The 17,875-nt window shown below is 44.1% G+C and overlaps 1 protein-coding gene across 1 annotated transcript in view; it reads left to right on the top strand.

Moving 5' to 3' along the window:
- ERP27 (endoplasmic reticulum protein 27) overlaps positions 1 to 14,927 on the top strand; it is a gene marked incomplete at its 5' end in the record, with an annotated part of 17,782 nt that extends 2,855 nt beyond the window's left edge. Inside the window, 5 exons of the mRNA XM_017737751.1 lie at positions 2 to 55; positions 3,420 to 3,533; positions 6,513 to 6,638; positions 13,545 to 13,742; positions 14,412 to 14,927. Coding sequence (XP_017593240.1) covers positions 2 to 55; positions 3,420 to 3,533; positions 6,513 to 6,638; positions 13,545 to 13,742; positions 14,412 to 14,456 — 537 coding nt within the window. The remainder of the gene's footprint in view (position 1; positions 56 to 3,419; positions 3,534 to 6,512; positions 6,639 to 13,544; positions 13,743 to 14,411) is intronic.
- Between the last annotated feature and the right edge of the window lie 2,948 nt (positions 14,928 to 17,875).

Here is a 17,875-nt window from a genome sequence, read left to right as displayed (position 1 = left end):
CGCCGTCCTGTCTCACTACGGCGCCTCGGCGAACACTGTCGCGCTGTTCCGCACGGTGCGTGGGCCCGCGGCGCGGCGTGGGGGGCATCACGAGCAGCTCCCTCCCCGGGAATACGCTGCCAGGCAAAAACCTGCATCTCCAGCATAAGCGTCTGGTTCCGGGTCCCCCAGCCCGCTGGTGTGGGTGGGAGAGGCTCTAGGACGAGTGCTTACAACGGTAAAAAGCGTAAAACTCATCTCTCCTTAGGGCAAGCCAAAAACAGGGTTGTCATTGGCAGTCAGGCTGCCTGCCCACCTCGAAGTACACCCCCCTTCCTGCCCCAAAGAGGGCTTTTGCTTTCCAGTTGCAGAGTGCCTGTCACCGAGACATGGAGTGTTAATTACACCTGGTAAGAGTCTCCTGTTCAGGTGTTTGCCCTGTGGATCTGGTTCAGCACCCAGTGCTCTGCAAGGAGCAATGCCTGTGTTTCTACATGACCTGCCCGGAGCCTGGCATTAGCTTGGATTGAGCTTCTGTGGTTTTGGAAAGGATCCTGAGACACGTGAAAAGCATCTAGGTCCATGTTACCATGGATCAACACAGCAGGCTTGATATCAGAACTTGGCAAGTGTCACTTCAGGCAGGCAAAGCTGTCTCCTAGGGTACAAAACTTTTCCATCATGACAGAAAACAAATCCAGACTAGGTCTGTGCAGGTGAGAGATGCTGTGCCACCCTACACTTTGGTCTGCAGACTCATTTCCTAAATATCCTTTAGGCATTAGAAATCTTGCTTTGGAGTTTCTTAGGGATGGATGCTGTGCAAGATCAAATCTCTGTTGACTCCAGCTCTAAGTGCTGGTGCCTCAGTGTAGCTACGTTTGCTGAAATTTAAGCAGATGATACTGGGAAGAACCATGTATTTGCTGCAAGAGTACCAAGAAAAGCTAAGAGCAAGTGTTTTACTAGTTACATCAATTTCCTCATGTTGCCCCTTCTCACACAAGCATGGCAGTTGAAAACTGCAGAGATAGGTGTGTCTGAAGAGGAAAGGGGCCCCAGACAGCACAAGCTGTCCTAAAAACCACTGAAGTGTTGTGACACCAAACCTCTAAGTGCTCGAGGTGGGGAGAAATGTTCTGGGGAAACTAAATATGGCAGCTTGGCTAAGTTCTAGATCCAGGCTGTACAAAGATTGGATAAAGACAGTTTGTTCTCTTTTTTTCCCCCTCATCATTTCCTGCACCATGTTTACCACTAATATTATCCAAATAATTAAAAAAAGAATGATCTAAGAGTGAGCAATAAGTAGGCAGGTCCTTTTATTTAACCTTTTATTTGCTAGATGTTGCAATTTCAAGCAACACCCATTTCAATTTTGGTTCTTAGTCATTGTGGTTTTCTTCCAAAAATATTGAAAAGATCCTTTGTTTTTGAACTGTGGCAGATAGTGAGGATGACTGCACTGGGAGAGAGTTTGATAAAAGATAGTGTTTGGATTGTTGGAATTTGTATTATATTGAATATTCTTTGTTCGGAGTCCAGTTTTTGCAACTGAACTCTAGTTCAATAGAGAAGAAAACAGTCAAGAAAATAATACACCAGTCAGGTTCAAATGTGGTTGACAATTCACTTGTCTGATTGTCAGTTTTTCTTAAATTGCCAGACACATTATTTTTCCTTTTATCCTGTGCTGAATAATGTGTAGGAGTAAGGGGTCAGAGATAAAAAGGAATTTTAAAAGAACGGATACAGGAACTTGGAATCAAATACTCATTTGAAGGATACAAAGATGCGTCACCAGGATAGAAGTGAATCAGAGGCATAAATTAATTTTTTCTTTGCCTTTGCAGTGTATGAAACATATATAATGCTTAGAAGTTTAAACCATAATTACAGTAGTAGGAGGGACTGTGTCAACCGGTGAGACTTCTTTGTATATAATGGAAAGACACTGATTTATTCTAGTAAGAATTCCTGATAGACCTAAAAAGAACATAATTAACAGATGCTAACAACCTAATTATATGGAGTGATAAAGACATTTTGACTAGAGCTTCAACTATTAAATGCAGGCTATTTTCCAGCCTTATTTTCTTAAAAACATAAATGTTGAGTGCAGATTCAAGATGTTATTATCCCCAAATGGAAATCAGATGTTTTCAGAAGCCCATGAAAGTCAAGAGAAGACTTTCATGAGAGAGAGTCTTTCAAGAGAAGAGTCTTTCAAGAGAAGAGTCCAGGCTGCTTTAGATCGGTTCCCAAGGCCTGTCTGATCTCACCTACCCAGGTGTTGCACTGTCCTCATCTTCTTTACTTAGGCAGAACTGCCCTTTCATGTTATGGAGGAGGAAAATCTGTGAGAGGAGTTGGGCCACACAGTCTGAAAAGCACCAGCTTGTGTTGTCAGACAGGGTGGGTGGCTGGTATCAAACACCTTGCCAATGACCACAGAACAGCAAAAATGACTTTAGATGTTTGCACACCACTGGAAAAACTAACACAAGCACTTTCAGAGGTTGTCCAGATGCAGAGAACAAAATCTGGGATGTGCATGTGGACCGCTCCTCAGCCCCAAGAACCTCATTCAACATGTGTATCAATGGCCTTCAAATCCAAAACTTCGATCCTACTTCATGTCAGAGACCACTGTTCCTGTGGCTTAACTCAGTCACATCCTGTGGTGGTACTGCACAGGAACTCTGCCCTTAAACTCTGGTGTGTTGCTATCATTCAATGGTTGCCTGCTTTTTTTCTGTTTACCAGGTCATGAACATCTCAATAAAATCACATCACTTTGAGGGGATGAAGTGTGGGAAGATGTGTGGCAGGATGGATTTTCCTCTAAAGCTGAAATATGCTGGGCTTTATTTTTTTCTTTTTTTCTTTCTTTTTTTTCCCTGCTGTGCTGGAAGAAAAATCCTCTTTTTATTGGAGAGATTTCCTGCTTGCACAATGTTTCCAGGAATTCCATACCAGATGATGCCAATGTTTATTACTTGTAGAAGAAACAGAATAAGCAGATGAAGATTTTTAAAAGGGACATAAAGCCAATATTGATGTGAGGAGTTAGACTATTTAATGACCTCTCTGCACAATGCCTAGAATAGTTTGTCAGCTAATTCTCCCTGTCTCCAGTGCATTGAGAGCTGATAGTGTAGGGATGTCTGGAGTCCTAAGAGACTTCTGTTATACCATGAGTTTGCCTTGTCCGTGGGAGGCTGGAGAATGCTGGGAGATTCTTATCTCAGGCTGGCCCTTGTAGGTTCTAGACCTCCAGAAGTGGTGATGGGAAGAGGTGGGGATTACATAGTGGGGGAGAGAGGGTGGTGGTGCCCCAGGGGGTGGGTATCTCTGTGAGGGAGTGCAACCAGTGCCTCTGGAGGAGGTGCTGAGATGAGAGGACAGCTGTCACTGTAGGTGTCTTTGCATGTCTTCAGGTAGACAATGACCGGAGGGATCTGGATATGAACAACAGAGATGTTGATGCCAAGAAGCTGACTCGTTTCGTTCGGATGAACGAGCTCCGCCTGGTGACTGAGTACAACCCTGTGGTAATTACCAGCTCCCTGCATTCCTCACCCTTGCGCTTGGCCTCCTCCTCACGGTGTCCTCTGGCCCCAGTTTGCATATCCAGATGTGTGTGGGGGTTGGAGCAATGGTGTAGATGGGACTGAGGGAGCCACACAGCTCTTCGCTGCTTCTCCACGTGTGGACTGGAAGCAGATTTGCTGGGGCATGAGTGTGGTGGGAGAGGGAGTCATCACAATTTCTTTAGCTCTCCAGTAAATTTGGAGTGTTGAGGGGCAGAGAACTCCATTTCTTACTACTCTTGTGCACAGCTCTGCTTCCTCCCACGGATATTTGCCGTGTTGTGCCATGCCTGCAGAGCCAGCTCAGCCAGAACGCCCTCTCCTTGACAAACCTTGAGAAACATGGAAGCTCAGATGACCTGCTCTCAGAAGGCAGGCTTTTCTGCATCACTCAGACACTGGGCTTGATGTGAGCCAAGAAATTTGAACACATATTCAAGAGCAGCTTGGGAACTTCCCAAGCAAAATCTTTCCCATCCCTTCCATCCATTCCTCCAGAATTCATCAGCTCAACAACAACAATCGCCACCAAAACAAACAAACAAACACTCAATCAAACAAACCACATACAAAATCAGGCTTAGAGTGCTTCCATGTTGGCCATCTTCATTGGCTCACCCATCTGACTGGCAGTGGCAGGGTCCCAGTGCTCCTCCCTGCTGTAGAGGTTGACCGAAGATTTAGGTTCCTCTGAAATCTCAGCAGTTCCCTGGGCTCATTGCTGTGAAGTCAGTGGGTCTTAGAAGCCCCAGTTGCTGCAAGGCTGAGACTTTATCATTGCTGATAGGGTATTCTGTGGCCTTCTGGATAGCTACAGCAGTGCTGACCAGGCTCAGCTTACATCAGAGAAGAATGACCCAACCTGTTTCAGAGCTAAACCTTATCAAGATAAACCCAAGGATCATCTAAGAGAACTGACACATTCAGTCAGTTCAGTCGCAGCCCACCAGTAGAGAGTATTTTGTTTTGAAATTTAACTTTTTTTTTCCACAATGAAATATGGTAGGAGTTTTTTTTTTTTTCTGTAACAAAAAAGAAAAAAAAAATTGTTTTTCATCTTCAAAAGGGAAAAATACATTTTGAAATCACAGAATATTTCTGGGGACTGCTCTATCCTGCCCCACTGGCCTAACAGCCCTTTAAGAACATCCAAGTCACATCAGCAGGGATATTCTTCTTATCTTTGTAATTTCCCAGACCTTCCCTATTCATCCTAAAGGGAGCCCCTATTGCATCCTTTTGCAATTCATGGGACCACGTCTCTTTCTTTATGCATTTCTGCTGATGCTTTGGGTTCTAATTGCATGGTGTTCTGTTTGGCACCCAGGCTGTCTGTCTCCCTGACTGAGAATTCCTCAGCTGTTCAGCTGGTCCCCTCTGCCCTGACTGTCAGTACAGATGTTGTTGCAGTTTTTTTCCAGACCCTCTGGAGTGCTATCAAGGTGCTGCAATTAACAGTGCCTCCTGCAGTCCCTGGCCCAAAGCCCTCCCAGCTTCCCTAAGGTAGCTTGGTTTTTCATAAATATTTATTCCCAGTGCATATGCTATTTGCATCCAAAAATGCTGCAGGTCAGCAGATAATGGGGTCACATGGCTCGCACCAAGTGCTGCCAAGGGTTTCTCTCCCCATTCTGGGGCCCTAACTGTTTCTCCCACATACTTCAGGAGTTTTTAGGCAAGTTTTACCCTGTGGGCTTTTCAGGACAGTCAGATGTGGCCCAGCCGTGCTGATGAGCTCTGCTGATCGCTCTCACACAAGGTTGTGTGGACAGGCACACCTTTGCATGCAGCTGCTGGAGGAACTGCTGCTCCAGCCCTGTCCGCTCTCACTCCAGGCTTGTTATGGGGCTTGGTGCCGGCTGGCTTCACCCTCACCTTCAGCCTCATCCTCTCCTATGAGGTCTTCTAATGTTCTCCAGCTTAGCTTGCAACCCCTCTACTGTCGCCTGTCTCAGCTGCACACCATCAGAAAAGTGAAGGGATATAAAATATCTGATAAACATTAAGCTAACAGCAGAGTCCCGTCTGCCAAAAGCTGGATGCTCTGTTATGCCCCACCCTGGCCAGCATGCACTCCCTGACCCCTTCCTTGTTGCTCCTGGAGCATGTGGAAACTTTCTGGTCCCACTGGCAGGGAGCTGCACAGTCTGTGCCTCTGTGGTTTTGGTGGCACGGGGGAGGCAGCAGGTCTGGCCCCGCTACTGTTTAATTTGAGGGAGAGGCTGCAGGCCTGCAGGAAGCAGGCAGAAAGAGAAGTGAGATGACGAATGAGCGAGTTCATGGAGATGATGCCGTGGCTTCTTGGGCAGTGCCAGCCCTGTCTCCTCACAGAGGGCCAGTGTGTAGTGCCCTCTTGGCCCTTGCCCAGGGTCTTCTCTCACTGTGGGACTGCAGAGGTAATTTTAACCCTCAGCACCCAGGAGTGTGAAGGCCATCGGGTTGCTGAGGCTCTGGACTCATTCCCATCCTACACACAGTGTAACACTAAAGAAAGATAATAAGGACAACCTTTACACCACAAATCCTTCCCACTTACTTGCTCACATTTCAGGCAGATGCTAGGCTTCAGCAATTTAGGACACCCTTATATTCAGTGTTTGCCGGCCTTGCTCTTCGCATCCTTGTTCTAGTTTTCAGCTTGCTGTATTCTGCCCTAGCCCTACTCCTCTTGCCTAGTAACTGTCTTGAGGCCAGTGAGGGACCTTTGTGGTCTTCAGACTCTTGTCTGGGGAATAAGCAAAGCCAGGAGGTTAAGTGCTTCTGCAAAGAGCCCAGACTGGATCTCCCCTGCTTTAAAAAACCCCATCCTGCTTGTGATGCTGATTTGCAAAGAAACCACAGCTGAGCCATGTGGACTTATGTCCCTCTGACACTGCATCCAATGCAAATTGAATGTTCTCAATCACCTTGCCTGTGTGTGTTTCTCTCTGTGCTGGCCAGACCGCCATAGGTGTGATGCAGAGTTCACTCGAGTTTAACCTCCTCCTGATCACAGACAAGATGTCCCCAAAGCACCCTGAGCGAATGCGCAAGTTTCGGGCAGCGGCAGAGCTCTACAAGGGGAAGGTAAGCCCAAACAGAGAGAAAGATTTAGGGAGTTAGGACTGTCAGGACTGTTAGGGAGGAAGAAAGAACAGTGAATTCTGCCATGAATGGTGAGTGCATAATCTCCTCTGTGAATTATGAGAGCAAAGGTCAAGTAGCAGGAGAAGAGGATTATCTGGATAATTAAATGGAGGGGTTGGTTCTGTTCACCTTTTGCCAGTTTGCCGCCTCACGGGGAAAATATCCTCTGTATCCTGCTCCTCTGCTCTCTTGGTGAAACATCGTGTTTCTTTTAGTCCAGTCGTGTTCCCTTGCACTGGCAGATGACACACAGCTGCTGCACTTCAGTCTGGCAACAGTTGCGTTGCACTGATGTGATAGGTGAATTTGTATCTACAGCCTGAAGGATGCCAAGGAGCCTTATATAAGTGACCAGATAGCAAATAATGTCAGCACATCTTAACCCTTAGACTTCTGGTTGGGTCCTGGGGAAATGGCTATTTTAAAGGAGCTGCAGATTAATTGCTTAGATTTTCTACACTAAGGTGATGAGATAGATGAGGTGTTTCAGAGAAATTTTGCTTGAATCCCATCCTTCTGTGAACAGAGCTCCCCAAATAGTAAATCATCCTATGTCTGCTTCTCTGCCAGCAGCTGGATTACAGTGGAATTTGTGTCCAAGCGACAGAAGCAAAGGAGGATTGGGAGCAACAGGAAGGCATTTATGGCAAGGGAGAACAGCAGATGGGAGGGGGCAGAATATCATAGAAGTGGGGAAGGATAAGCTGAGAGGCATGAAGAGATCTTCCTCTGAGAAGTGTGGAGCTGGAAAGAGCTGTGATTTGATAACTAGAACATCTGCATGCACCTGGTTTTGGTATTGAAGAGACAGATTAGAAATCAAGTATACCCTCAGCTTCAAATTCAGGGACCACCTCAGAACCATGCACTTTCGAAAGTCTTGAGACTGCTTATGGCAGGACTACTTTGGACCTTTATGTCTTTCCTACCCATTGGCAAGAGCCTGGGCAGAAACTATGCATCAAAATCAAAAGGTCACTTCAAAAGTGTTTTGCTTTGATGTATATGTAGTTATAAAAGAAAACTCATTTATCTGTAAAATTCCATTTATCTATTGTAAGATGTATGTTAAAGTGACACCAATTAAAACTGTTCTCCCTGAGAAGCAGAGTCTGATACAGGTCTCCACCTAGCAGCTGTCTCTTCTAACATGATGCTGTTTAGCATCAGTGTCCTTTGCTGATGCAGCTGCATCTAGTCTTCATGTGACTTGTCTAGATCTGAGAAAATGGCTATAATTTTCCTAGAAATACTTCACAAAACATTGGATAAATTGTTGTACTGAAGTTCAGACAATTTATGAATTCTTAGCAAGCCAAATTTAATTTTTTTTATTTCTGCAGGCAAGTTTCCAACCAAATCAGTCTACAAGTTTGCCAGAGTAAAATATAAACATTAAGGATGTGGGGATTTGACTAATTATTTCCACTTCACTGCTTTGGTACTTGAGAACACAGAGATGAAGTGACTTAGAGTCTAATAAGTTGTTTTTCCTGAAGGAGTGGCACTCTGAGGAATAAACTGTGTTTTAGACTGCCCTCCTAGAAAGCAGCCAGAGAGTGCTAGGATCCCTCTCTTTGGCTTTTAGGTCTGGATAGTAAGGAGTAAGCAGAGTGATAAGCCCACTTAGGTTCGTCTCCATTTCTCTGTTGTATAGAAAGACCTGAATTAGTTTGGGTATCAGTGGCGGCCACTGCACGATACCATGAAAATCCCTGTTGGCTAATTTTGCTATGTGAATTTCTGTTAACTGAGGTTTGCTTCAAAATAAGTAAAGTATTGATTAGATTTTGCCTTTTAGTGGCTTGCAGATTGTCTGAGAATAAATGCAAGATTCTTGACCTGAATTTTATTCAGCATTACCAGTGAATAATTCCTGTCCTGTGGTGAAAGGCTTTTTTGTGCTGAGGGGTTAATGCTGTCAGTGGTTTGAGCAAGGAATCATTGCTGTGCAGTGGAGAGGTGTTCAGGCTCCCTGTGAGCACGTACCACTGCATCCAGCACTGCTTTACAGTGACTGCAGAGTGTCAGAACCGAGTGGGGATACTTGGTGTATGTTGCAACATTTCTACAAGCCAGTGCAAAACACAGAGCCTTGAAAGGGTTCCCAAGCAGGAGAAGGGGTACCAATCCTATCACACACCTCTGCTGCACGCTGATGGAAGAGCAGTCCTTGTCGTTGTCATCACTAGTGGGAGGGAAAGGAGAAACTTGTTACTTGGATGGAGAAATGAAAAGGAGCTGCTGCTGCTGCTGAGCGACTGGCTCCAAAGAGTGAAGAAAACCATAGAATTGTGAAATAATTTAGCTTGTAAAACACCCCTAAGATGATTGAGTCCAACCGTTAATGGATCATGAGGAAGTGATTAACCTGCCAGTTTCTGGATTATGGTCCTTTCATCTCTGGTTTATGATATTTTCACTTCTGCCTGAGGGGTAGCTGAGATTTTCAGCTGGAGAGTCCATGAGGCAGTATGGTGAGGACTGTAATTTGAAAACAGCCTGAACTGCACCTGGAGCAGCAGTGACTGCCTGGAGGCACTCTAGATGTTTCTAGATTTTATTGTGGAACCTGAGCACTATAAGATGTTGGAAGGAAAAATACAAATGGTAGATGATGCTGAGCCAGCATAGGCTGACAACAATAAGAAGAAATATGGTAGTTTTCTAGCAGATTTTGAGAAACAATTGTGGGTGGATAATGGTAAACAGAGTTCAGAGCACTGCAGCTGCAAGAGTAAATCCACCAGCCTTCTTGGATCTTCAATAAAATATGTGCTTATTTGAGAAAGTACTGCCAAGAGTCCAGGCAAGGAATGGAAATGCACTGGAAAGGAAATGTCAGGGTTTGCACTGCTGAGCCAAACTAGCATAGTCATACTTAGTTTTCTTTCCACAGTATCAGAGTAGAACATGATAATTACAGCTGGTGTAACTCACGGGTGTTTGCAGAAGTCTCAGTAAGGTCATGCTGGAAATAACAAGAGCAACTTTTTTTGCATCTGACGTAACTGGTTTCCAATATCAAAATTATTTGGGTAGGGATGTTTGTAAACTCCCTTTAAATTTACATGTAGGTCCATTTAGAAATGCTTTCTAAGAAACTCTTGGTGTCCTTCAAGAGTTCTTCTATGGAAATTAAAACCTAATGCCTTTTCTCTTGCAAATAGTCATTTGCACAATTTTAACTTTTCTTGTCAGACACTGATGGCTCCAGAACTGAAAGAGATAGTATTTAGAGATGCCTCTTTTAGCCATAAACAGAGGAGCCCATAAATATGGACTTTTAATGTCACTTAATAGATACCTGCAGTAGAGTTGTTTTTATAGCTGTCTTTTTTTTTAAATTCAGGACTGATTTTTTTTTGATGTAAGAAATTACTCAAACTTCAGAATTTGGTCTTTTAGCTTATACAGAACAATGAAGACTGCAGCTCTCTGAAGCTCAAACCTTGGATATAAGGCTTGACCACCCTTTCTGTTTGTTAGAGGAAAAACTAAGCAATGTCAAATTGGTTTCTATCATTGCAGTGCTATTTTCAATTAACTTTATTTCTTTGGGCAATAACATCATTCCATATCTCACTATCTACCAGGAACTTGATGTTCTAAAAGCACTGGGCTAGGAATCAAGTTGTCAAAATACCAAGACAACACCAGTATACAAAATTTTCTGAAAGGCACCTTATTGCAGGTGACAGTGCACAGATAATATCATGTGTGAAGGGGAGATTTTGTGTCAGGAGTTCCTCATGCATGCAGGATATCCTTCACTGCCTGAAGCAGCACATCTGAACATAGGCAAGAAGATTGCTACAAAATGAAAAAATTTCATGGAAATAATTTCAGAATGAAAAAACCCCAACCAGCTATTGTACAAGATAGTATGAAACAGAAAGTGAACTTTTTGTTCGGTATGGAGCTAACTGATTTCTAGCAGTGACATGAGAATTGCCATTATAAGTGGGATTTGTTTTGGTGAATTGCAGCTTTGGTAAGGATCTGAGTAAAGGTTTTAGGCTCTTCTCAGCACTGAAAGAGAAGGACAGGCATATGCTGCCTTCCCTTCTAAAATAGGTGGAATGAAGTTCCTGTTACTGTTTATTGTAGAGGTTACGTAGATGACTGGCTGAGACAAGACTGGGATCTGAACGGCAGAAGTTAGGCAGTGTGAATCCTGCCTCATGGTCAATATAGTTTTCCATGGTTACTGCATTCATTCTTTATGATTGGAGCTGACTGGGAATCTCAGAACAAAATAAATTCCTCATGAGAAAATGCCAGTTGCATGAGATGGCATCCATCATGGAAATGTGCCAACTGAGAAACTTTCTTGGTTTTCAGCTGCTGTGGAGATCAGGCTTCCAGTGCTTGTGGCTTCTGGGCCAACACATCCTACATTCTGCCCCACAGGTGTGACCTTGAGGCCACACAGGCCTTGGCAGGACTCCTGCAGCACAACCAGCACAGGATGCATGTCGAGCCCTTCTGCTGAAGGAGGTTCCATCCCATGTCACAGCACTTCCCAGGAAGGCATCATCCTGATAGGCATTAAGGTGTCTTCTTTTGAGCTACAGTGACCAAATGCAATTGCTCTCTTTCCTGTATTTTTTGAATATAGGTGGAAATGGAAACTTTGCTGTATTTTGGCACGCTCTAACTCTGTGAGCCAAATGGGAGTCATTAGAGAAATCCAAGTCAGTAACTCTGAATGATGATGATATCTCAGCCTTTCTAGCTGAGGGGCCAGTTTGTGTGTTTCTGTTTGTTCTTGTGAGGAAGAAGGCATTTGGAGTTCTAAACCCCAACCTTTTTACTCCTTTTACTCTTTTATTCTTACTCTATTCTTTGTGTTCATGGATAAAATACATACACCTTTTTAGTTTTGGTGGTTTTAACAAAGTCTGGAAGCTTGATGAAGTGAAGAATGTTGACTAACATTTATTCCTATCACCATTTTAAAATGCTATTCATCTGTTTTAAATGTAGCAGAGATTTTATATAAAAAGTGACACAACTTAACAATACTTTAAAAAAAATTCATGACTACTTCTTTAACATTTGATTAAAAAAACACTGCTGTCTAGTGAATCTCTATAAGAGATGAACTGGTGAAAATGTACATTTCCTGTACTGACACTCTGAAAGTGCTTCCCTCCAACTCTGGCCTCTGTTTCCAGCTTGCTAGTTGGAAGGCAAGCCCTAAAGCATTAAATATTGCTGTTCCATCTTAAAGCCTCTTAGATCAAGTCCCTAAACCTGTTAACCTTAATCTCGTGACCCTTCTCTAGCTTGATGTTTTATCCTGCAAAAAGATGAATTAAGCACTCTGGGACAATTACCCCACAACCTGTCTCACTAGCTTTTTGCTCTTGGGGCACAGTTGACTTTTGGAAGAGAAATTACAAATGGTAAATACCATATATCCAGTGAAAATGCCATTCCTGTTTCTGTATTTCACTATATAACTGAAGTTAAACCTTACAGCAGCCTAACTATCCTCCTTCCCATAGGCTGTTGCCTAGTAAAGTTTCCAGATATATTTGGTTTTTTATAGAACATAACTTTAATAAGTAAAGAATTTAGGATTGATTAAGTTTATTTTTAGAGAAGAAAACAAGTTTGGAACTAACTTGAGTGTTCTTCATTGAAAAGAAAGAAAAACATGAGTCACAGCCTGGGAACTGGGCACATAATCTTCACATTATAGTGCTTCTTTTTTTTAAATTCTTCCTGTGCAAGTGAAGCCATAGCCTTGTCCATATGTACACTGAATATGCTAGGCCCAGTAGATTGCACAGGGTAAAAAGAAGATAAAATGACACATGCTGGCTGGATGTTTATTTCAATGACTTGGATCTCATCTATTGAGGGATTCTATTTAATCAGGTCACTGAGTAAATTATTTAATTGCTGTGTTAATTTTCTTTTATGAATTTTATACATGATGTTTGTATTTAATATTAATGTATAAATCAACAAAAATTTTTAGAAGTAGCTATATATTTTATTGATAATCTTTCAGATTCCAGAATTTAAAATTCATACCTATTCCTACTGCACCTTTAAGATCTAAATTGAAACTTAGCTCTTAAAAATAAAATCATAGAGTTTGTCACCAAAGTCTGTCTTCTGATCATCCCAGCAGAATCCTAATCCTTGGTTTGATCTTGCTCTCCAAGAGTTTTCGGAAGCACAGAGAGCTGTAGGTCATTCTCATCCTGGCTTATTCCTTGTTGAGCTTCTCTCCCCAGGTCTTAACAAGGCTCCACCGAGCTGGGCTGTGTGGACATTGGTGCCTTGCCAACAACTTCTGTTTCCCAAATCATTGTGTCTTCATTTGTGCTCACTGCAGCTCACTTAAATATGTCCTTTGGTTTTGGTACTCTCACGTCCTTATCCTTGCAGGCTCCTGATGCCCTGTACTTCATTCCCACACTCTTGCAATTGAGTTTGATTCTTCCCACATCAAAACCCCTTTTTACTCTGGGTCTTGCATGGATGTGAGCATCTCATCCAAATAATATTCAAATAAAGGATTCAGCTTCTTTGACATTTGCTGTTAAGATAAAAGACATGTTATACTGTAGATGTATTTTTAAAGAAGGTGAAAGAAGACATTTTGTTTGGTAGTGTAAGTCTGGACTTGATAAAATACAGACAAATGCGCTTCATGGAGCTGCTAGATAGTGGCCAAGGAAAGTGGTGTCCTAACAGAGTATGGATGGTTTTCTCAAACTCTTTATAAAAATATCACTGTAAATCTTCATATTATCACTCTTTGGTGATCTGTTCTCTCTCTCAGCTTCTGTTTTTCTCACAGCTCCTTTCCTATTTCCACCACAGATTCTCTTTGTCCTGTTAGACACCAATTTGAAGAGCAATGAACGAGTAGTGTCATACTTCCAGCTGAAGAAGTCCCAGCTGCCAGCTCTGGCTGTATTCCACACACCAGATGATGAGCACGATGTGTTGACTCTGGATGAAATCTCCATTGAGCGTGTACAGGACTTCTGTAATCGTTTCCTTCAAAGAATGCAAAAGGTAATGGGGGGTCCTGATGCTGTTGTTTACCAGGCTCTTGAAGAAGGTGACTTCAGTTCCTTGAACTCCTCCCCATCCCTGTCACTTCCTCTTTCATGTACATTTGCACCTGAATATCAGAAAAACATTAGATTTAGGGCAGAGCAGAGATGGATGTCTTTGCAGAGCCTCTGTCTTCATTGACCTCTACCTTCTAGTCTACAGCAAGAACTCACTGGTCTCTGCAGCTGTCTGAAGGTCTCTGTGAAGCATCTATCTTTTGGGGACAGCAGCTAGGGAGAAAAAGTGAAGGGTGCTTTTGGATGCTGAGAATGGAGGTGGTGGATGGCAGTGTATGAGAGCAGGTCAGAGAGACAGTGGCATGGATAGGAATTAAATCTATCAGGAAGAGTACAAAACAGAGTGTACAGATAAGGCCTTAGGACTCTACCAGAGGTCTCTGCTGGGAGAGGGACAATTAAATATCCATGTTCATTCAGTGTTAAGGGTTCTCTCTCTGTCAAAATTCATCCTCCTGTAGCACAGAGGCTTTGTGTTGTGTGATGGAAATGAGATAGGGCAGTGGCATAGACAGCAGAGGGAGGCATTTGAGTTATTTTGTTTTCTTTATCTCTATGCGGACAAGCCAAGCAATGTCAAAACTGATTTCATGCCTCTAATGTGTTTTAGAAAGAAGACAAATCTGAGGAGAAGCCCCTCAATGAAGAACTCTGATTCTTTCTCAGCCAAGAGGATGACTGTAGCCAGAGTCATCTGCTTCTGGTGTATGAGGAGTTCACCCTGCCCTACAGCTCAGCAATTCCTGAGCCAAGTCAGTCATGGATTCCCATCGTCATTCTATGTACATTTATGCCTTCTGTCCTCTCCAGGAATATCTTCTCTCTTATCTCTTCTCATTTGTTGGCTCCAGAACTCTTTTTTCAGTACTCCAGGACCTCTGGTATTGCCCTACAGTGTGTCCTTCCATGCCACTCTGTTGGAACAAAAGGTGACATAGTGAAATGGCAATATTAGAGGTAAAGCTAGTAGTTCCCAGGAATCTGTTTCCCTCATTCTTTTGGTTTTTGGTGCCATGCTGGGATCCACTGTCAGCCTTTCCTGATACTACGAACAGATTTGTTGCTTCATGTCACATGAAATTCTCCATTTATTTTACTAAATAAAGCAGTAAGTGAATAGCCTGAATTTTTATGCAAATATGTTATTTCCCACTCCCCTTTTCTTTCATTTAAGGACAAAGTCTCTGTATTTATAAGTAAGTAAGCTCAAAAAATCTCCTTTCTCTGAGTTTAACCAATGCAATGCCTAACCAGTCAGGTTGATTGCTAAGAATCATTCCCTATGGAAATGGACCCATCATCAATAGATATTTCCACCAGGATAGGAGATATCTGTGAAGCTTTGGGATCAGAACAGCATGAGGTAAGCAGGTCTGAGATGGTGCAGCAAAAATGAATGAGCCTTGGATGTTGTAGTCAGTGAGCTTACCCAGAAGATGCAGTTGTTGGTCAGAGCAAGTCATGCTCTCACCATCCATGGGGCCAGGGAAGAGAACTGTCTGCATCAGATGATCTCTTGAATGAGTGTGTGTACAGAGGTAAAGTATAAAAATGTATGCCTGACTTCTGCTGGATGCTCTTGTGGCTTTTGTGCATTGAAAAAGGACTACAGAAGTACAGGATAGATGCTAAGAGCTGGAGGCTGAGCCCCAGAGGGAGGAGAAGGGTCTAAGGTGCCAGAATACCTTGCTGCTTTTGCCCTGGGTATGGGCAGAGATTGTAGCACTGGACTGGAAGACTGAATGAAGCAGCGTTGGTGTTGATCTGTGTGAAGGTGTGAGCACAGGGATCAGCCCCTCTGAAGTACTGGGGAGCCAGAGGGTCCCATCCTAGACCCTGTCACACTACAGCTTTGAGGATAAGAAATGGCTCACCTTACACTGGCCCAGAACCGAGGCAGAGCAAACTCACACCTGCCTTCCAGGATCCTCATGTCAGTGGTGTGTGTGGTTTTGAATTCCTGGTTTATGCCAGTCCCAGAATGTGCAGGGCTGTATCTCCTGCCAAGACCGCTGCTCACTTTCCCTCAGCTGGAAAACTGCTCCTTTTTATGGCTATAGCTTGCTCCTACCTAGGAAGGGTTTATTCCTTTCTCTGCAGTATGGAAGAGAGGGAAGGTCTTCTGGGGAGACCTCTGTGAATAGTCTTTGCATTGTAGGTGTTTCCAGTGTCGTGCACATCTGTGGTCCAGACCACAGTGTGGGGGCACTGACCTGCTGCACGAGTGTCTGAAGTCTGTCTTGGCCAGCTGCAGGAACCGGGCACAGCGATGTGACTCTTCCTCAGGGCTGCAGGGAAACAAAATAGGACATGAATGAATCTCTGGTTCTGCAAACAAGCCTGGGAGTAAAAGCAGTGTCCCCAGTGACTGTGTTTGCTGTGCACACAGCTAATTATAGGTATAGCTTTTCAGGAGCTTCCTTATGTACACTGGGGAGTTTAATTCCCTCTGCACCTTACAGAGCTCTGCATCTTACCAACAAACTTGGGAGCCACAAGCAAGAAACAGGAAAGGCCTCCTCCTCCTCCTCCAGCGGTTCTGCAGTACTTTGCAGGACTTAGAGAGCACAGACAGCCCGGGGGTGCTGCACACAGGATGCCCTGTACACAGATCCGGTGGAGGTGGAGTCAGGGGGTCTGCCTTAATCCCTGTGCTCAAAGGCTTCTGCAATGCAGCTTTGGTGGGCTTAGCCACTGCCATAGGGCATTTGAGGTAGAAACCAGAGGCAGAATCACGTGCATGGGTCAATCTCTTGTTTGTTTTATTCTTGGGTTTTGTGCTTCGTTGTGTCATCTCTGGTCTGAACTTGTGATGTACGTGGCCCAGATGTTTTGAGCTGTCTGGGGAGGCTGGTTTGGTTTTCAAAGGGAGGAAGTGCTAGATGCAAATGGATAGAGGGCAGGATGAAGGGGTTCCCTTTCACCTCAGCATTGTGGGCATATTGTGGTATGAGAACCCCTGCTCTGCAGCAGCATCTGAACTCAAAGGACGTTCAAAATATCTATGATGAAAGCTCAATTTGCCTAACAGGAAAGTGAGGCTGCAGAGGCATGTCAGAGCTGCTGTCTTTAGCCCAGGGAACAGGGTATTCGGTCGTGTGATGGAAGATGCAATTTCATATCCATCTTTGGTGAGAAAGGATTTGAATATCCCCAGAAGCAGAATGTTACACAGACCTGGAGGTTCAGCAAGGGGACTAACATTTTTTTATTTCATTCCCCTGAACCGTTGTGTGTGACATTAAACAACAAAGTATTGCTTAGAGGTGAACTAGCCCCCATCTGCTGCAGGTTGAACCAAGACTTTGCATATGAAAGTCTGTGCCTCAGCTTTGTCACTTCAGTCCCACTGCACGTAGAGTTATGAATCAGGCTGTGAGGGGCTGCTGAGCTGCAGAGAGTCTGGCTGCAGAAGGACTGAACAACCTTTGCACCTACCCTGAAGAAGAAGAGCAGGCATGGGTTTCTGCATGTGAGTCTGCTTTGTCAGCATTGCTCCTGCTCTTGGCATTGGCTGGGAGGTGCTGAGAGGCCTCTGACTGCCAGCATGAAGGGAAGAGACATCTCCCAGGCCATGCAGCCCTGGTGCCTTATGCATGCAGAGGTCAACCACCAGCACAGCAAGGCAGGGCTGAAACTTCTTCCTTTCTGCTAGGGATCCTGCCAATTTTGAAGAAAAATTTTTTAAAATCTCTCAGATATTTCCCAGAATAGCTGTCACAGGATGAACTTCATGGTGCCTAAGTCAGATCCCATCTCATGCACAGTCCAGCACTGAGCTGCGCCTGAGATAGCGATGATTAGAGCAACATAGGGTAGGAACCATTGCTCTCCTTATCATAAATGGAGGGAGGGCATGGCTGTCTGACACCTCTGTTCACAGAATCACAGAATGGGTCTGGTGGAAGGCACCACAGTGAGTCATCTGGTCCAAGCTCCCTGCTCAAGCAGGGTCATCCCAGAGCACATGGCACAGGATCGTGTCCAGATGGTTCTTGAGTATCTCCAGTGAGGGAGACTCCACAGACTCTCTGGGAAATCTGCTCATTCACCCGCACTGTAAAGAAATTCTTC

This window comes from Corvus brachyrhynchos, unplaced genomic scaffold, assembly GCF_000691975.1.
Source record: "Corvus brachyrhynchos isolate BGI_N302 unplaced genomic scaffold, ASM69197v1 scaffold56, whole genome shotgun sequence".
NCBI lineage: Eukaryota > Metazoa > Chordata > Aves > Passeriformes > Corvidae > Corvus > Corvus brachyrhynchos.
Note: the sequence above shows the minus strand (reverse complement) of the source record. Positions and strands in the feature narration are given on the sequence as shown.